General features: G+C 52.0%; 1 protein-coding gene across 2 annotated transcripts; it reads right to left on the bottom strand.

Moving 5' to 3' along the window:
• Positions 1-1,178: 1,178 nt before the first annotated feature.
• ZNF8 (zinc finger protein 8) lies at positions 1,179-18,037 on the bottom strand. Of its 2 annotated transcripts, none has more exons than XM_061140493.1 (5): positions 17,866-18,037; positions 12,638-12,764; positions 12,248-12,343; positions 6,617-8,018; positions 1,179-4,839 (listed from the first exon to the last, which is right to left on the bottom strand). In XM_061140493.1, the coding sequence occupies exons 1-4, from the start codon at positions 17,929-17,931 to the stop codon at positions 6,664-6,666; spliced, it is 1,644 nt and encodes a 547-aa protein (XP_060996476.1). In that variant the 5' UTR covers positions 17,932-18,037; the 3' UTR covers positions 1,179-4,839; positions 6,617-6,663. The 2 variants fall into 2 exon arrangements, with proteins under 2 accessions (XP_060996476.1, XP_060996477.1); XM_061140494.1 differs by having other exon boundaries at positions 1,179-4,710.
• Between the last annotated feature and the right edge of the window lie 297 nt (positions 18,038-18,334).

Below are 18,334 nucleotides of genomic sequence, written 5' to 3'. Positions count from 1 at the left end.
CCACCCACCCGAGGGCACACCTGCATCCACAGGGGGTGTCACACAAGCAGGGTCGCACCCGGATACACACCTGAGGTCTCACCTGCCGGTACAGCACAGCTGGCTTCCCTGCCCCCTGGCACGCCCAATGCCCCCTTCTCTCCCCAGTCCCACGGCCTTGCCACCGAACCCCCCTGGGCGCCACCGAGTGCACACACAGGCCTCCCGCTTCTCACACTGGCACCGTCACCCCGCTGGGACCACAGACTCAGGAGGGTTGTAGGGCGCCTCCACTGCCTGGAGTGGACTCACCAAGGGCACTTCCGGCCAGCGCCCAGGGGTCTAGGGACTCCGTCTCCCAACGGGCCTCATGCGTGTGCTGGGTGCCTGGAACTGGGGGGAACACAGGGCAAATGGCCTTCTGGGAAATGAAGTCCAAGGGGATCGCCCCGCAAAGAGCACGAGAACTTGTCAGTCGCTCTGCAGGAAGTTGGAGGACCTGACATACATAGCTTTTTGTGTCCTTTTATTTTTGTCCTCTGAGGCATTTTATTTTAAGGCTCCCTTCCCAGGTGCCAAGGCCATACTGACTCACTGTTGATCTGGTGGTTGGTTGTTTTGAAACCTTGAAGGAATGTATCCTTGAGTTGTGTGATGTTTTTTGTTCTGACAAGACACAAAACTAGACTGAAACCATACTTCAATGGAACAGTTCCTCAGAGTTATCTGAGATGCTCTCTCCCAGGCTATAGTCCTCAGTTTGGCCCAAATAAAAAATTTTTTCTATTTCTACTATAGACTGGTTTATTGATTGGAAATGTGTGTGCTACAACTAGCTGGCAGGAAACTTCACGGGGCCTAGGATATCTTTCACTCAATTGGTCCTGTTAGCTCAACACACACACGTACAAGCTCAGTCATGTTTGACTCCTTGTGATCTCTCGGGCTGTAGCCTGCCAGGCTCCTCTGTCCATGGGATTATCCTGGCAAGAATACTGGAGTGGGTTGCCATGCCCTCCTCCAGGGGATCTTCCTAATCCAGGGATCAAACCCACATCTCTTCTACATGACACAGGTGGATTCTTTACCATTGTGTCATATATAACAGATGTGGCCAAAACACACAGTCATGTGGACATTTAAGAAGGGGGAGACAGTGAACAATGAAACAAATTCAAACTTAGTTTAATTTGAAAGAATTAAGGTTTTGTTTAAATTTATTTTTTGAACTGGTAATATTTTTACATGTTTCAAAATTCCAAAAGTATCAAAAGATATAGAGTGAAAATTATTCCTCATCTTCCCCCTCCCTCCAAGAGCAAGCAGTATGTCTGGTAACCTTGTACCCTTCAGATTCAGTGTGTTTGTGTATGTGTAAGCAAGGGCTTCCTCTTTACACAAATGGAAACATATCATACAAACTGTTTTATACCTTTTCATAGACAATGTATCTTGGCGCTCTTTTCCACATAAAGAGTTCATAAAGACAGTCCCCATTTCAAGGGCTGTGTAAAAGCCAGCCAGTCCACCAGAAATCACTTAGCCAGTCCCATGTGGTGGACGCCAAGGCTGATTTTAAATTTTCACTTTCTGAAATCAATACCATAGTAAAAACTACACAAGAACAGTTTGTACGGGTACAAATATATCTGTAGGATTCATTTCCAGCAAATGGCTTGCTGGGACAAAGAGTTTGCTGTAATTTGGATAGCAACCAACAAAGTGACGTTCACAGAGGCTGTATCAATTCATACTCCCTCAGAAATGTGTATGAATCCCTTTGCCCCCTTTTAGATAAATGCAAAAGCTTAGGTAAGATGGCGGGTGGAGGTCACACTGCTACAACCCTCCTGAATATTAATTTAAAAGTCCATCTTCACAGGAAAATGTTCAAAATATAGTAAGAAGCACATTACAAGACAGCTTTCTAAACAAAAGATAACTATACATATTTTTGCTGTGTATAAGATTTAATGTTCACTCTATGTATACACACATGTAGTGTGGTTTCCGTAGTGTAGTGGTTATCACGTTCGCCTGACACTCTATGTATACACACATGTATATTTCAAGAAAAAGTTACTAATTAACAAAATCTTAAGGTAATGAGCATCCCTGGATGGTGGAAGTATGAGGAATTAAATTTTAAACAAGGCTTCATACTTTTGTGTATTTTACTTTTGTGCATTTTCCAGGTTTTGCTACAAAGATTTTGTATTACTCTGATAAACTGATAAAACCATATACTTTCTCTAGTTTACAGCAATTTCCCCTGAGGAGTTTCTTATCTAACTTGGTTTCAAAGTATCTGTAAGGAAATTAGTAGGAATATGATGCCTAGAAAAGGTGACCTGAAATGAGAAATGGAAAATTCCAAGAGCTGCACTGCCGGAGAGGGCAGCAAACGCTGACAGTGACAAGCTTGCTCCCAGCTTAACCGACGAGGTGACTGGAGCCTCAGCCTGCCCAGTGCCCACTCTAAGAACTGTGGAGACACAACCCTTCTGCAGCTGCCACTGTGCTGGCCACGGCAGAGGGGATGGGGCAGTCGCAGGCCTGGCTTCTGAGCTGTCCAGTTACCGCAGGGTCTCCCCGAGCCAGAGCATGCTAGGGTGGGAGCATTCCGAGTCTGCACCCCCACACCAACGATGGGGCCGTCACAAGTGGAGGGCACTAGTGGCCAGGCGTCTCCCGGTCATCCTGCGTCAGTGGTGGCAGTGGGAAGGAAATGGAACGAAGATAGCCAAGCTGTTCAGGCGGTAAAATCAACAGGATGTCTGTTACTATCTTCCGGCTTGAGGGGTGGGGTGGCAGGTGGCAACAATCCTCAAGAAAGGGAGCAGGGCAGGAGGCACCGGTTTGGGATGGAGGGCGGCATTTCCCTCTGGGCAGGCAGCTTCCCGAGTTCGCCAGGCATCCGGCAGCATGCAGCTGCTGTTCCAGCCCGAAGCTCGGAGACCAGAACCTGGGAGTGAGCAGCACACAGCCATGGTGTGGACCGGGACATCTCATGAGTGCATGGAGCCCAAGATGCGCCTCTGGGACAGTGGCCCAAGGGCCCCAGGAATTAAGGAGGGTAGGGCAAGAGGCCCCTTGAGAGGCAGAAGGGATCTGGGAGAGCACAGCGCTCCAGCATGCTGGGGGACCGAGGACTGTGGGGGCCTGGTTGGCAAGCAGGACAACCCAGGAGATGAAGAGACAGTGGTGCCTGACCCAAAGGGGGAGCGCTGCAGATTCCTCCAGAAAGAGACTGGGGAGAAAGGCGGCAGGCGCTGGCAGCTGCCTACCGTTAACCTCTTCAGAGGCTTTTTCTCGGGTACAGTCTCAGCCAGGGAGGTTAGAGAAGCTAAGTGATTCAGTCTTGGCCAGAGAGAGATGGATGTATTGGATGGAAGCTTCTGGGAGTCTTTTCTTTGAAACCTCACCGGCGATGAGTACTGGCCTGCCTTTCCCCCTCCTCCAGTCCTGATGACGGTGGGTGCATTGGCCGAGGCTGCAGTGGTCTCCCTGCGACCAGGAGGGACAGGCTGGGAGAGAAGACACTGCCTCTGATGGCGCACAGCCACTGAAGACACAGCCTTCAAGCAAAGCCTGATCTGTTTAAGCCACTGTCAACGGGGTGCTGACTTCAAATTCTGCCTCCAACTACTAGCTGTGCCTTGGGAAGGTTATGTTTGTCCCGGGCCAGATTTTCCTTATACATAAAACAGCGCCAACCTCACAGAGGTGTGAGTCACTGCCTGTCTGAAAACACACCTCTTCTGAGCCATGTAAATAGAAGGTTATTTGCTAAGAATGAAATGCAAGGTGGTGCAAGCCAAGGCACGACAACAGAGGCGCTGTGATAATGAGAGCTGATGGAGAAGTCCACGAGACAAGCCCAGAGAGTGACGGGGGGCAGAGACAAACGCAAGGCTTCAAGGCATCCTGTGGAACCTCTGGAGAAGAGCTGCAAGCCTGGCTCTGCTACCGTGGAAACCCTACTGGCAATCCAAACAGAACTGGACAAGGGAAAGTTCTGACAGGTCCCGACATTCACCCATCACATCTCAGCAGTGAGCTCTGACGGTCGGTCACTCTGACACTGCTTAGAACAGCCGCTGTGCCCTTCCAGAATACTTCTTCCACTCAACGCGATGCTCTGACAACCCAATACTCCTTCTGGGGGGTATTTTTCTGGAACGATTTCTACAAGCTGACCTGTGCCGTGGCCAATTTTCGTTCCTTCCAGTTGTTGATGTTTATGTTTTGTATTTAACTTCGCTAGGATCCAACCACAGTGGGAACAGCAAACAAACAAAAGGGGCAACTGTGCTGTAACTGGAGCACACAACAGAGCACCCCAGAGGGATGGGCATTTCACTCTTTCACTCTAGGCTAGAAAGCAGGCAGATTAAATCCTTAGTCTTTGCATCCTATCTGCTGAGATACCAAGGATCACACTTTGAACACAATGTTCTTCTTTACAACAAGAACAATATAGTCAAAGATCAGAAGGCTTGGATTTCCTCAGGAGTAAAGTTGGAAGAGAGAAAGATGATGAGCCAGGCAACGTTTCCAATTGTGGATATGAAAATGGTCATATTACAATGTACTGCATCATATATAAATAAGCCATTTTCTCAGACGTCTTGTTTTCCTGGACATTGACTGCTGAAAAAAAGGTCTTCTGAGGGTCAGCAGAGACCCCAGCAAGATGGTAAGCTGTGCTTGAGATGGGGCAGATAAACTCTGAGAACAAAACAGAGTCACACCATTCATAAAGGGCCCTCACATTGTCCAGTGGGTCTGATGGGCAGGCTTGGGATAGGGACAAAATTTAGGTTATCCTGTTGTTTGTTTCCCCCAACATATAAAAGACTAGAAAAGAAAAAGAGGGGATACCTATAGATTAAAAGAGACCTAAGTCAAGCAAATGCCCTGTGTGATTTTTCTTTAGATCATGATTAGAACAAACCAAACAGAAAACAAAACTTATAAGGAAACCAGGAATATCCACTAGATATTTGATGACACAGTAATTACTGTTATTTCTGCTTAGATGGTAATATAGTTTTACTCGAGATTTAATGAAATTAATAATTTTTCCTGCTTCATCACAGACATTCTTAAGTGAAACCATCCTCCCCCGCCCCGGCCGCCACCCCCCCCCACCCCCACCCCCACCCCCGCCCCGGCTTTACTGCAATGCCAGGAAAGAAAAATATGAACAGCGACCTCGGGGCCACTTCCTTGATTCTCATTGAGACTCTGGCAGTGTTGCCCAGTGTTGGTTTTGCACTATCAGTGCAAACATCAGTGTAAATATCAACTTAGTGAAAAAGGCAAATGATAGCTCAGAATGACTATGAAAATGGTTTTTGTCCTCATGGGCCAACATGATTTCATATATATATGTATAAGCCCATGCTTTTTAGAGATATTAAAAAAAATAGGTAAAATAACAAGATTTCTGGTGCTGATGTAAAAATAATCCTGTGGCAACAGGGGTGCCAGTGAAAATATATCAACACATGGAATGTCCAAAATAAAATGCTAAAATTACTCAGAAACATAAGTGGATTCTCTTCCTTCACACCAACTACAAATGTTGCAAAACAGGGGAAAGGAATTACTAAAAGAAAATGTGTACATGCTCAAGATAGTATTTGTTAAAATCAAATGTACAGGACTGTTAACACAGCCCTGATTAACCAATTTCCAGAGTCAGGAAAGCCAGCTCTTATGCTGGGCGTGGGTTCTCCACCTCAAGGCCAGGTGGCTCTTTGGTGATGAGGTTTTGCAGGATGCACAGCAGCATCCTCAGCCTCCCCTACAGGATGCCACCGCTCCCCTCTGCGAGTCATGACAACCAAAATGCATCCAGACATCACCAAGTATCTCCTGGGGAACAAAGTCACTCTGAGTGAGACCCTCTACCACAGGGAACATTGCCAATCTAAGGCCATGGTTTCTAGCAGGAGCCTTGACACCCCCAGGGAAAGCTGTGGAATTTCACAGGGGAATCCTTTGTCACTTGATTTTGGCATGAGTGTGGCTGCCATGCCTGCTCTAATGACTCTAAAGTGCAGAAATGGATCCCAGCAGCCATGGATGTATGTCTGAATCTCTTTTCTATAAGAATACGAACTGAGACTTGGGTTAACTCCACATATAAATGAATTCCTGCATGTTTAGAATTTAAACAAAACCTTCCAGAAACGCACCTGCATTTGTTTTGTTCAAACCTTTTCCAAGCCTTAGTCACCACTTTGGGAAATCACATCCACACAGGCCTCTCCTCACGTTTCTGTGGGTACCACCACACCCCATGCACCAGATGGCAAGCAACAGACAACGCCCCAAGTCTCCAGGCACGATGGTCACCACCACAGGGAGAGAGAGCAGCAACTCAGCAGACGTTACCTACTGACAGTTTCTTTTGCTTTAATTACCCTTTGCAAAACGGGGACACGGATGGGTTTTTCAACATCACACATGTGTGTAGGTTCCGTTACCTTTGAATGCATTTCCGAGTACTGGGCTTGAGACACTGGAGAGCCAGTGACCTCAGGTATTTGCAAGCATCACTGCCTAAGGAAATCTGAGGATGTTTCTACCCTCAGCCCCCTTCCAGAAATACACCTTGTGGACTTACCCCATCTCTGTACCTCTGGTTCAACAGTCATCCGCCACGTTCCTTCCCTACGTGGACTCCCTGATGTCAAACAGCACGGATGTGCCCATGGTGGGCTCTTCCACCCCAATAACACGCACGGGGTTCTTTTCCTGCATGATCTCATGGAGGTCAAACAGCGCCAGCGCCCTGCTGGTGGGTGGCCCCGCCTTCGTCCCGGCCCCGGGGCTCTCCTCCGGGGGCCCGAGCGGGCGCCGCCCGAGGTGCGGGCCGCGGCTGCGAGCCTGTGGGCGCCGGCAGCCCCGACCCCGACCCCGGGGCTGCTCCCGGGTGTGCGTGATCTGGTGGCGGATGAGGTGCGAGCTCTGCGTGAAACCCTTGCCGCACTGGCCGCACCGGAATGGCCTGTCGCTGCGCGGCGGGCCCTCGCCCTGGCTCAGGGGCTCGGGCCAGGCGGGCGGGGGTGCGAAGAGCAGCCTCTGGCGGCAGTCGTAGGGCCCGTCGCCCGCGTGCTTGCGCTGGTGCTGCGCCAGCGACGAGCTGTGCCGGAAGCCCTTGCCGCAGCGGCTGCACTCGTAGGGCCGCTCGGCCGTGTGCGTCCGCAGGTGCAGAAACAGGCAGGTGGTCCGCGAGAAGGCCTTGCCGCACACGCTGCAGGCGAACGGCTTCTCGCCCGTGTGCGTGCGCCGGTGGCGGCCTAGCGACGAGTTCTGGTTGAAGGCGCGCCCGCAGTCCTGGCAGGCGTAGGGCTTCTCGCCTGTGTGGATGCGCCGGTGCACCGTGAGGTGCGTGCTGTGGCAGAAGGACTTGCCGCACTCGGCGCACTTGTAGGGCTTGTGGCCCGTGTGGATGCGCTCGTGCTGCACCAGCGACGAGTTCTGGCTGAAGGCCTTGCCGCACTCCTTGCAGGCGTAGGGCCGCTCGCCTGTGTGGATGCGCCGGTGCACCGTGAGGTGCGCGTTGTGGTTGAAAGACTTCCCGCAGTCCGCGCACTTGTAGGGCTTGTCGGGCGCAGGGCCGCGCACCGGCTCCGCGTCCGGAACAGGACTCGCCGCAGCGGAAGCCTCGCTGCGGTCGTGCGGCTGTGGTCCCGGGGAGCCTGTCTCCTCACGGGCCGCGCCAGCGCTCCGCTCCGAGCTCGGAACCCGAGATTCCGGCACACACGCACGCTCCAACCCGGAGACCTCTGGGAGCAGACCGAGGCTCTCCCCAAGCCTGAGACTTCCGTCCTGAACCGGGGCTTCCTTGAGTTGCCGCCAATGACCCTGGTCCTGCTCGGGCCCCTTGACCAGGCCCACCGGTTCCCAGTCTTCCCCCAGCGTGGCAGGACATGGCGCCTCCCCCAGGAAGCCTTCCCGCCCCTTCTCCTCAGGAATGCCCTGCTCCCGGGCTGGTGGTCGACCCTCCGGTCCAGTTTCCTGGCCTGAAAGAAAACCAAAGAGCCATGAGGGGCCGATGGTCACACCCTGGGTCTGTGCCCTGCCTCCTAGTTCTGCTCACGTTGACCCCAGTGCTCTGTCTGCAAACAAAGCTTCCCTCACTCATTCTTTCAACAAAAACTTTTCGATCACCCGCCATGGGCCAGATGCTGGCCTATATCAGGAGCTGACCAAAGACAACCCCCAAGCTAACCACGCTAACAGGCGGGACTCTGAAGCTGTCAGGTGTCTCTGTCAGTCGTGGAGGTTCTGCTGGCAGGCAATTTTGCGGGTGACACGTAGTCCTCTCATCAGCTGACTTTAAAAACCTCAGCACAGGGAGATGATGCTGGGTTAGCTGGGTGGGTCAGGAGCAATCCCCTCAAACTTTAGAAACAGGAGGAGGAGGTAGAAGGGAGAGGCTGGCTGGGCAGGGGGCCTCAGCCAGGGAAGCTGAGCCAGCTGTCAGCTGACAGCCTGCAAGGACACGGGGACTTGCGTCCGATGACCACGTGGAACTGGACTCTGCCAACAACCTGCCTGCATCCAGAGGCACAGCCCTCCTGAGCCTCCCAGTAAGTCTGCCCCCTCCACTCCCGGCCCACCGATACCTTGCCTCTGCGATACCTTGCCTCTGGCCTTGTGGGGGCTGCAGCAATAAACCAGTTGGGTCTGACAGAACTGGGAGATAATACGTTGCCTTAAACCTCTGTGTCTGTGGTAATTTGCCACAGCGATGACAGAAAACAAATAGAGAGACTGAACATTGTCCACAAAGCCTAAAATACATACTGTCTAGCCTGAGGTGCTGGGGATAAAACAGTGACTCCGAAGGACAGAAAGCCGTGCTGCTGGGGAGGCAGACACAACAAAGCAGAGGAGCAGGCTCGGGGGGACAAGGAGCTGTTTCAAACCCGGGTGTGACAGGTCAGATCCCAAGTGGAGGTGCCCGCTCACCTGTGGGACCCCTTGTGAGGAGCAGCGCCTGGTCCTGGATCCTCCAGAGGCCAATCGCCCCTCAAGCAGGCAAGGCGCTCCCTCCTCCCGGCACAGTGACGTGCCACTCTACCCACTGACCTCACGCTCAGCCCCCGCACACACCTATTCCTGGGAAAGCAGGGCGGCTTCCGGAGGCTGCAAGGGGTGGGTCTCCTGGTGGCTCCAGCCTCCAGAGGGCCTCAGCCCCTCCCCTCACCTCCAGAGCCAGCAGCGGAGCGTCGGACAATCCCCCTCTGACATCTCCCGTCCTCATCCTGCTCCCCTCACAAGAGGGCCGCTGTGAGGTCACAGGCTGGCCCAGCAATCCAATGGATAGGCTCTGGGATTACGACATGGACGTCTTCGGGGCCAGCGGGCCTGCCCACCCCCAGCTCGAACCTCCTGACCTGCTGCATTTCTGGCCACGGCACACTCTGTGTTCATGCACTCAGGGCCCACCTCACCACATCAGAAGGTCCACAGCCCGCTCTCAGAGCTGACAGGGGGCAGGTTCTCAAACCTGCCTCAGACGCGAGGCAGTGCTGGAGCGCTGGCTGGGGAGAGGGGCTGGAGGGGCTCAGGCTGGCCAGGCAGCCGGCGCGCCTCCTCACCTCCAGACCCCAGACGGGGCTCCACACGCAGAACCCAGAGCGGGTCTTCTAAAACACCAGTCAGCCCTCACAAAAGCTTGTACAGGAACGTTCACAGTAGCACTATCCAATAGAACAAAAAAGTAGAAACAACCCAATGTGCTCCACCAACCAAATGTGGTCCATCCACAGGATGGAATGTGATTCAGCGATGGAGAAGAATGGAGTACTGAGACAAAGTACAGAATGACTGAACCTTGAAAACAAGATGCTCCTTGAAAGAAGCTAGACACACGCAAACTATTACGTACTAAAATAAGTTACGAGGGTATTTTGTACAACAGAGGATATTTACACAATATTTTATAATTGTAGGAGTATAGCCTTTAAAAATTGTGAACCACTATATTGTACACCTGTATTTATGTAAGATGTTGTACATCAACTACATTTCAAGAAAAAATAAAAGCTAGACACCAAAGGCCATGTTACAAGATTCCACTTAAATGGAATATCCAGAATATGCAAATTCCCAGACAGAAAGTGGATTAGTGACTGCCAGGGGCTGGGTGGGATGAGGTGATGAGCGACTACTGTCATTTAATGAGAAACACGTATGTGGTCTTCATCCCTGGGCCCCAGCACACAGCTCCTAACACCCTTGGAATTTCCTTAGTGAGGGGGTTAGGACTGTCTTTTGTTAATTGTAATAAATTCCCCTCAACCGTGTGTTTATGCTGAGAGGCAACTCTTGACGGGCCCTCAACAACTTCAGGATGGGATGCTTCAGCCCCTCTCCCCTGACACCTGCCTGTTCATTTATATCCTTTATACTATCATTTATAAAACACAGTAAATGTAAGCAGTGACTTCCTGAGTTCTGTGAGCTGTTACAGCACACTACTGAACCTAAGCGGGGGGAACCCCTGATTTACAGCCAGTCAGTCCGAAGGATGGGAGGCCGACTTGTGACCCATGTCTGAAGAGAAGCCAGTCTTATAGGACTGAGTTCCTAAGCTGTGGGATCTGCACCAACTCCAGGGAAGGCGGGTCAGAATTGGAATGAATTGCTGGGACACCCATCTAGTGTCAGAAGAGGTGGAGAATCGGTTGTTGACATGGAAAAAACCGACATATTTGGCATCAAGAGGGTTCTATGGGTAGAAACAAACCAGAGTACTGCTAGTGGATGATTTCTGGGGAGCTGCAATGTTCTGGAACTAGACAGTAGTGATGGATGTACAATCTGTGAACATGCTCAAAACCAGAGAACTGTGCATTTTACGTGGGTCAATTTTATGGCAAGCTTGGGACCGGGCAGCTAGAAGGGAGCTGGCCAGATGGATGAGAGTTACCTCAGAGCCTGGGGGAAGGAAGGCTACTGTCTGGGGCTGAAGATGTCAGACAGGGTCCACGCCCAGAGGAGACAGCGTACGTGGCAATCCCGTCACAGGTGGGGGGTCCCACGGTGTGTGGAGGGATCACAGACTCCCTGCAGATGCTGTCAGAGGCTTTCAGAAGGGGAGTGGACTGCGGATAGGGCTGCTTATGTTTCCCGTGGCCAGAGCCCACTTCCTTCAAAATGTAGTCAGGGTACCAGCACACCGGCCCAGGGACTGATGACAATTTAACCCTACCCCAAGCCGTGGAGCAGCTGGGGTGTCCCCCTCCTCAATGACAACATTTGGAGCTGGAGAAGGCGGACAAATGGGACTGGCGCCACTCTTCCCAGCTCCCTCAGCCCTCGCTTGGAGCATGGACATGGCGTCCAAAGCTGCTGCAGCCGTGCCCAGCCCGGGGAAAGGCCAGGAGAATCAGGACCACCAGCCCCCGCAGTGCGGGAATGCCGAGCCAGCACCAGCAATGGTCTCGCCGGCTCTGCTCTGTGAGAAGCCTGCGCTCCCGTGTTGACGCTCTAGGCCAGCTGTCAGGTATTCACGGCTCCCAGGAGAACAGAAGCAGCACGTAGGGAACAAATGCACAGACTGTGGACGTGCAAGAATGAAACAGAGAAGGTGAAGGGCAGGTTCACACTCAGAAATTATTCTGTGGGTAGGGCACACTGCATGCTGCTGGGAAAGGAGGCAGTGGTGGAGTCTGGCCGCTTGGGCAGAGCCCGTGTCTCTGAGCTCAGAGAAGGCGGGGCACGGGTGAGGGGACCCCGGAGCACCCGGAGCACTGCAGGTGGGGGGCGAAGGACAGGGGCCCAAGCCCCTGTGGGGAAGGGGCTGCAGGGCAGCTCAAGGCAGCTGTCCCAGGAGGACCAGCTCTCAAGGCCAGCCTCTAGCTTGGTCGGGGAACTTGGATTTGGGGGCACTACCCCAAACCAAACTGGGAAGAGACACTCACTGTTGCTTAGGGCGAACACCTGCTTTCTCCTGGGAGCCTGGGTCGTGGTCTGTGCCAGGTGGAGGATGCCCACATGACCAGATGACCAGCCCCCAATCAACCCCTGGCACAGAGCCTACAGCAAGCCTGCCTACTAGCCAACGCCTCTCACGAACTGTCACAGCGCACTGCCGGGGGACTGAGGTGGTCCAGGGTGTGATCTGGCCCCCCTGACTGGCCTCTTCCCTTTGCTGACTTTCCTCTGGGGACCCCGACACATCACCCCTTCCAAGCGGCATAGCCGCTGCTATCAGGGGTCCCATTCGGCGGACTCTCACCTGGATGGCAGCCCTGGGCGAGTCCTCCCTCCGCCACCCACAGCTCAGCCCCTTGCTCCAGCTGCGAGATGACGTCTGGTTTGGGAAGCTCAGGCCCTGGAAACAGAGAAAGACAAAGGCAGTACATGGGTCTGCTCTGGAGAAGACGAGAACCAGTCCAGGCTCCAGACCGAGACTCCTGACCATCAGGGGCCCATGCATCTCATAAGGTTCTGCATCAGGACACACAAGGGCAGAGTCTCCAACCCACATGTCCCATAGGAGTGAGAATTCAAGCTCTGTGACCTCCAGGCCTAAATCAAGTCGTCACACAAGAGGCCCGGTGACCCACAACCCATGAAGAGTAAGTCAGCGCAGGAATCTGGTCAGCAGCAGGGGAAGTGGCCTCACCCACAGAGAGCAGGTGCCCGAAGGTCTCCAGCATCACGTCTCGGTACAGGGTCCTCTGGGCCGGGCCCAGCTGCCCCCACTCCTCCTGGGTGAAGTCCACGGCCACGTCCCGGAAAGTCACCGGCTCCTGAAACATCACACACACTCCGTCACCCGGACTGTCCCCATCAGTGTCCTCAGGATTAGGAGGAGGGGTGGGGAAGGCCAAGGCAAGCAGGCCAGTGTCCAGGGAGTGTGTCCCGAGCAACGCGAGTCAGCTCTCCCGGGCCCTGCTGGGCTCCCGCCTGGGGTGAGCTGTACGGCCAGGACGCGAGAAGGCATCCGGGCAAGAGCAAAGCCAACCAGCCCACAACCAACCCTGGACAGGCACAGGTGCTGACAGAGACCAGTCTAAACTGTGACTTGCAGATCTGTGGGCTAAAGAAAGTGACTGTTGAGTCTAAGCCACTACATTTTGGGATAGTCTGTTATGCAACAACGGCTAACTGACACACCTCAGAGTCAAAGCAAGGATTACCCTCCTCCCTGAAAAGAGGGGTGTGCAGTTGGGAGTCAGAAATTCACTGGCCTTCAGGGACTGGGCAGGCTCACAAGTGACTGAAGTGGGTTCACAGAAGAGCCTGTGAGGGTACTTAACCTATGAGGGGTGGCACAGGAGGTGACGGTAACATGCGCCCTGTCTGAAGGGGCAGCTTGGACTCAGAACCAATCTACTGTGGCGAAATACATGCCCCACGTGGTCAGAATGCCCAGTCTCTGGTGAGAAACTGAAAATTAGGCCACATTTTGAGGGGAAAACTTTTAGTCTCATGTAGAAGAATAAAGTTAAGTCTCCTATCTCATGCTATATATAAAATTTAACTCAAATGGATCAAAGGCATAAATACAAGAGTTAAAACTATTAACCTCTTAACATATGGCTAAGTTTTTATAACTGTATTTGACAAAGGATTCTTAGATATAATAGCAAAAGAACAAGCAATAAAGTAAAAAAAATAAGTAAACTGGACTTCATCAAAATTAAAACCTTTTTGTTTCTAAGGGACATTAACAAGAAAGTGAAAAGACACTTGTATGATGGGAGGTGATGACTGCAGATCATCTCTCTCATAAGTGACTTGTATCCCGAAGATATAGAGAACTCCTAAGACTCAATAATGAAGACAATCCAACAAATGAGCAAAGACTCTAAATAGGTATTTCTTCAAGAAGATATAAAAGAAAATATACAAACAGCTAATAAGCACCTGAAAAGATGCTGAAGGTCATTCGCCACCAGGGAAATGCAAGTCAAAATCACATACAAAAGACTTCAATTTTCAGGTGCTATTTCCTTTAAGAAAAACACATTTAGATTTTTAAATATTTAAGAAATTATAGTACAGGTGGCATGTGGTTCGAACAAAAATTATGCAGCAAATCTACAGAACCCTTTGGTTGGGACCAAGGTCTCTGCTCCTGTCCCCACATCCTCACTGCCCACTCTGACGGTCCTCCAGCCCTGAAAACACTCTCCCTGTGCCTCCAGCCTCCATTACCTGCTCTGCACACAGTGCCAGTGACACTGCCGGGCCCACTGCGGTCTGCTCTGTCTAGGCCACAGACCTCTCAGCGGCATCACATGAGTCCCACGTGTCTCCTCCTGGAATCTCAGCAGAAGCCCACTCCTTGCTGTCTTTGAGCCTCCCCGCTGCTCCACTGCAGACCCCTGCAGCCCTCCTCCCGGTCTCCTGCTCTGCACTGCGGGGCCCGGCTGGATCGGCTCTGTCAGACCTGCTCCTTCCATACACCCTCCCCCAGCTAAGCAGGCCACCCCGGCATCGGCCAGCACCCAGTCACTGGACCCCACCCTGGGTGTTAGCTAGCTCTCAGTGTCTCTTATTCCCACCCGGCAATGCCTGAATGTATTTTTCAAACCCATGCCATTCCTGCTTAGAGCATTCACATAGCTCCTTCCTTTAGATAAAGGATGACCCCCTTTAGCCTGGCTATGGGTAGCTAAAAAATGGCCCCCATTCAGGTCCTAGTTCTTGGAACCTGTGAATATTATCATAAATGGCAAAAAGGACTCTGTGGATATGACTAAGGGTTTTAAAAATAGAGAGATTATCCTGGAATATCCAGGTGGTCCTTAAACTCAATCACAGATGTCCTTCTGAAGGGAAGGTATTGAGATATTGAACTACAGGAGGCAGATGATAATGTGACCACTAAAGCAAAATGAAGGTGGACAAAGGGCCATGAGCCAAGAAATGCAAGGTCTATGGCTCTAATAGCTGAAAAAGGCAACGCGAGACCAGCAGAGAGCCCTGACAGGAAAGGTGCATCTGCCCACGCCTGATCGCAGTCCAGGGAAAGTGATTTCAGACTCTTGACCTCCAGAACCCTAAGAATCAACATATTAATAGATATTTCAAACCATCACATTTGTAATAATCTGTCATGGAAGCCAAAGGATGCTAACACACTGGACCTCAAAGCCCTCTGCTTCCAGCCCTCGTCTCCTGTGGTGGCTGGCCTCCAAGATGGCCCCCAGTGATCCCCAGCCCTTGTGGAGCTTCCTCCTATACTGAGCAGATCTGACTTATGTAACTGATACGATAATTCAGAGAGTGAATTCTGAGCCCAGGTCACAAGACACTGTGGCTTCCACCGAGCCCTCTCTTGGATCACTCCCTTTGTGGGAAGCTAGGCGTCATGTTGTGGGAACGCCCAGACAGCTCCAGAGAGAGTCCCACATCAGAAGGAACAGTGGCCTCCTGCCAAGTGTGATGAATGAGCCAGCCCCAGTCAAGTCTCAGGTGACAGCAGTCCAGGTTGACATCTTGACTGTCATGAACCCAGGCCAGAACCACCAGCTAAGACATTCCAGAATTCCTATCGCCAGAAACTGAGGTAATATTTACTGTTGCTTTAGGCCACTATGTTTTTTCATTATTTGTTATACAGCAACAGATAAACACACTCTCTCTTAAGCCTCTCACTGCTGACAGATTCTCTCCTTGACTGAACTTGAGTCTGGTTCACAACCCTCTTCTCAAATAAGCTTTGACCTTTGGGCTTCTGTGTCCATTTCTGCATCATTCAGTTTTATCAAAAATTCTGATCCCATCGGTTTCTTGGGTCCCATTGGTCCCAAGAATCCTACCCTCCATATCTGATCACTCTTGATATCTTTTCAAAGTCCTCATCTCCCACAGTCCTCCAAGTAACATCCCATCATTTGGCCTGCTTCCGCAAGAACCCTGTTTTAGGTCAGTTTAGCAAGATATGCAGATGACACCACTCTAATGACAGAAAGTAAAGAGGAACTAAGGAGTCTCTTGATGAGGGTGAAAGAGGAGAGTGAAAAAGCTGGCTTAAAACTCAACATTCAGAAAACTAAGATCATGGCATCTGGTCCCATCACTTCATGGCAAATAGATGAGGAAACAATGGAAACAGTGACAGACTTTATTTTCTTGGGCTCCAAAATCACTGCAGAGGGTGACTGCAACCTTGAAATTTTTAAAAGATGCTTGCTCCCTCAAAGGAAAGCTATGACAAACCTAGACAGCATATTAAAAAGCAGAGACATCACTTTGCCAACAAAGGTCCATATAGTCACGTGAAAGTATTAGTCAGTCAGCCATGTCCGATTCTTTGTGACCCCATGGACTGTAGCCCACCAGGCTCCTCTGTCCGGAATTCTCTTGAATTCTCTCAAGAATTCTCCAGGCAAGAATACTGGAGTGGGTTGCCATTTCCTTCTCCAGGGGATCTTCCCCACTTGGGGATGGAACCTGGATCTCCTGCATTGTGAATAGACTCTTTACCAGTAGTCATGTATGGATGAACAGTTGGACCATAAAGAAGGCTGAGTGCCAAAGAATTGATGCTTTTGAATTGTGGTGCTGGAGAAGACTCTTCAGAGTCCCATGGACTGCAAGGAGACCAAACCAGTCAATCCTAAAGGAAACCAACCCTGAATATTCATTGGAAGAACTGATACTGAAGCTCCCAATACTTTGGCCACCTGATGCAAAGAGCCAACTCATTGGAAAAGACCCTGATGCTGGGAAGGATTGAAGGCAAGAGGAGAAGGGGATGACAGAGGATGAGATGGTTGGATGGCATCACCAACTCAATGGACATGAGTTTGAGCAAACTCTGGGAGATAGTGAAGGACAGGGAAGCCTGGTGTGCTGCAGTCCATGGGGTTGCAAACAGTCAAGACAACAACCAAAAATTCCCTCTGCCCCCACTATAAAAATACCCACGTTTGCTTGTAATCACAGTTGAGCCCAGTTCTATACTGAAGTCTCTTTTCCCCTATTGCAACTGTCCCCAAAGAAAACCTGTTTTTACTGCTTTAACTACGGCCCAGCTCTGATACTCTTTGACACTGCTCACTCCCTGTCCCTTCTCCGGGATCCACAGCAAAAGTAAACAAAAACGTGGTTGCATCTCTCACACATTTACAACAGTCTCTGAACATGTGCACACGTAGGATCATCAAGAGTCTCACTTTGCACACCAAATCTGAAATAAATGCAAAAGCCGACAGGCAAGGACAGAAGGAAACAAAGTCTGGAACTTAAGGAATTATACATTTCTTTTGGTTCCTGCCACGTGGAGTCAGCACTGTATGGAGAACACGGGCAGCAGCCACTTTGTCTAGAAGGGCCGGAGCTTTCAAGCAGGCGCCTTCCCAGATGCCCTTGGAGACTGCTCTGAACTGAGTCCCCGACAGCCCGGCAGAAGTCAGACCCTGAACAGTCGCTCCCGCCCCAGTAACGCGGTGTGTCCTCACCCAGGAGGAGGTGCCAGGGGTTTCGGGGAGCGGGACTATGGGTGGGTGTCGGTTGACTCCGCACGTTGAAGCATCTCTATTCCAGCTTCTAAGACCCATCCTCATGGTGGACGGCCTTCGGGGCGGAGGGCAGGGTATCGGTGGGGGGCCAGCCTGAGTGCTCGGGAACTAACCCAAGTCCTCTCCGTGAACGCAAAGGCCGGAGGACTCGAGGAGCACACGCACTCAGGGACGGGAAAGCCCGGGTTCGAATCCAGACGCCACCCCTCACCAGCTGGGCATGTCAGCACACCCCAACCTGGTCTTCAGCCTCCCCGTCTGTCCAGGGGATAAGGCCCGACCCTGCCCACCGTGCGCTATGAGGGCTAAAGGGGCAGTAGCCGGGCCGAGGCCCGCTGCCATCGTTGTTATTGTTACTATTATTGTTCCGCCGTACCTGGAGCCGTTCTGCCGCCGGCCCCGTAGCCATTGCCAGTGCCGCCGCTTCCTCCTCGGGGTCCATCCTAGGCTGACAGGTAAAGGACTGGTGCCCGAGGCGACCCTGAACACGACAGAAGTCCCCGCCACAAGAACCGCACGACTCACCGCCCGCTGGACAATGGCGGCCGCGCAGGGGAAGCCGCAACTACAGCTCCCAGAAGGCCGTGCGGCACGCCGCAGCCCCTGCCAATTAAAGTTTCCGTTCGTCGAGCCTTCAGCCAATGGGAGCCCGCTGGCTTCGGGCCAACGGGCGCTTCCTCCTCTCTTGCCCTGCGGCCAATAGGAGCCTCCTTCCTCCGGCCTCCAGGCACTGCAGGCGCTCACCGCGCAGAGCCGCGGGCCTGAGCGGGCGGGATTCCTCTGCCCGTCGCTGCTGTGCTGCGGGTCCTCGTCGTGGGGAAGTCCTTCTCCCAGTCCAGCCGTTA

The sequence above is a fragment of the Dama dama genome, chromosome 4 (assembly GCF_033118175.1).
Source record: "Dama dama isolate Ldn47 chromosome 4, ASM3311817v1, whole genome shotgun sequence".
Taxonomy (NCBI): Eukaryota; Metazoa; Chordata; class Mammalia; order Artiodactyla; family Cervidae; genus Dama; species Dama dama.
This window is presented reverse-complemented; position numbering and strand designations above follow the sequence as displayed.

Bases quoted from the DNA above. Each gene is read 5' to 3' on its own strand.
- ZNF8 (XM_061140493.1), bottom strand. From the start codon at position 17,931: ATGGACCCCGAGGAGGAAGCGGCGGCACTGGCAATGGCTACGGGGCCG. The intron at 12,765-17,865 runs GTACGGCGGAAC...GTGATGTTTCAG, and splicing joins CGGCGGCAGAACGGCTCCAG to GAGCCGGTGACTTTCCGGGA. The intron at 12,344-12,637 runs GTGAGGCCACTT...CTCTGTTTCCAG, and splicing joins CGGGCACCTGCTCTCTGTGG to GGCCTGAGCTTCCCAAACCA.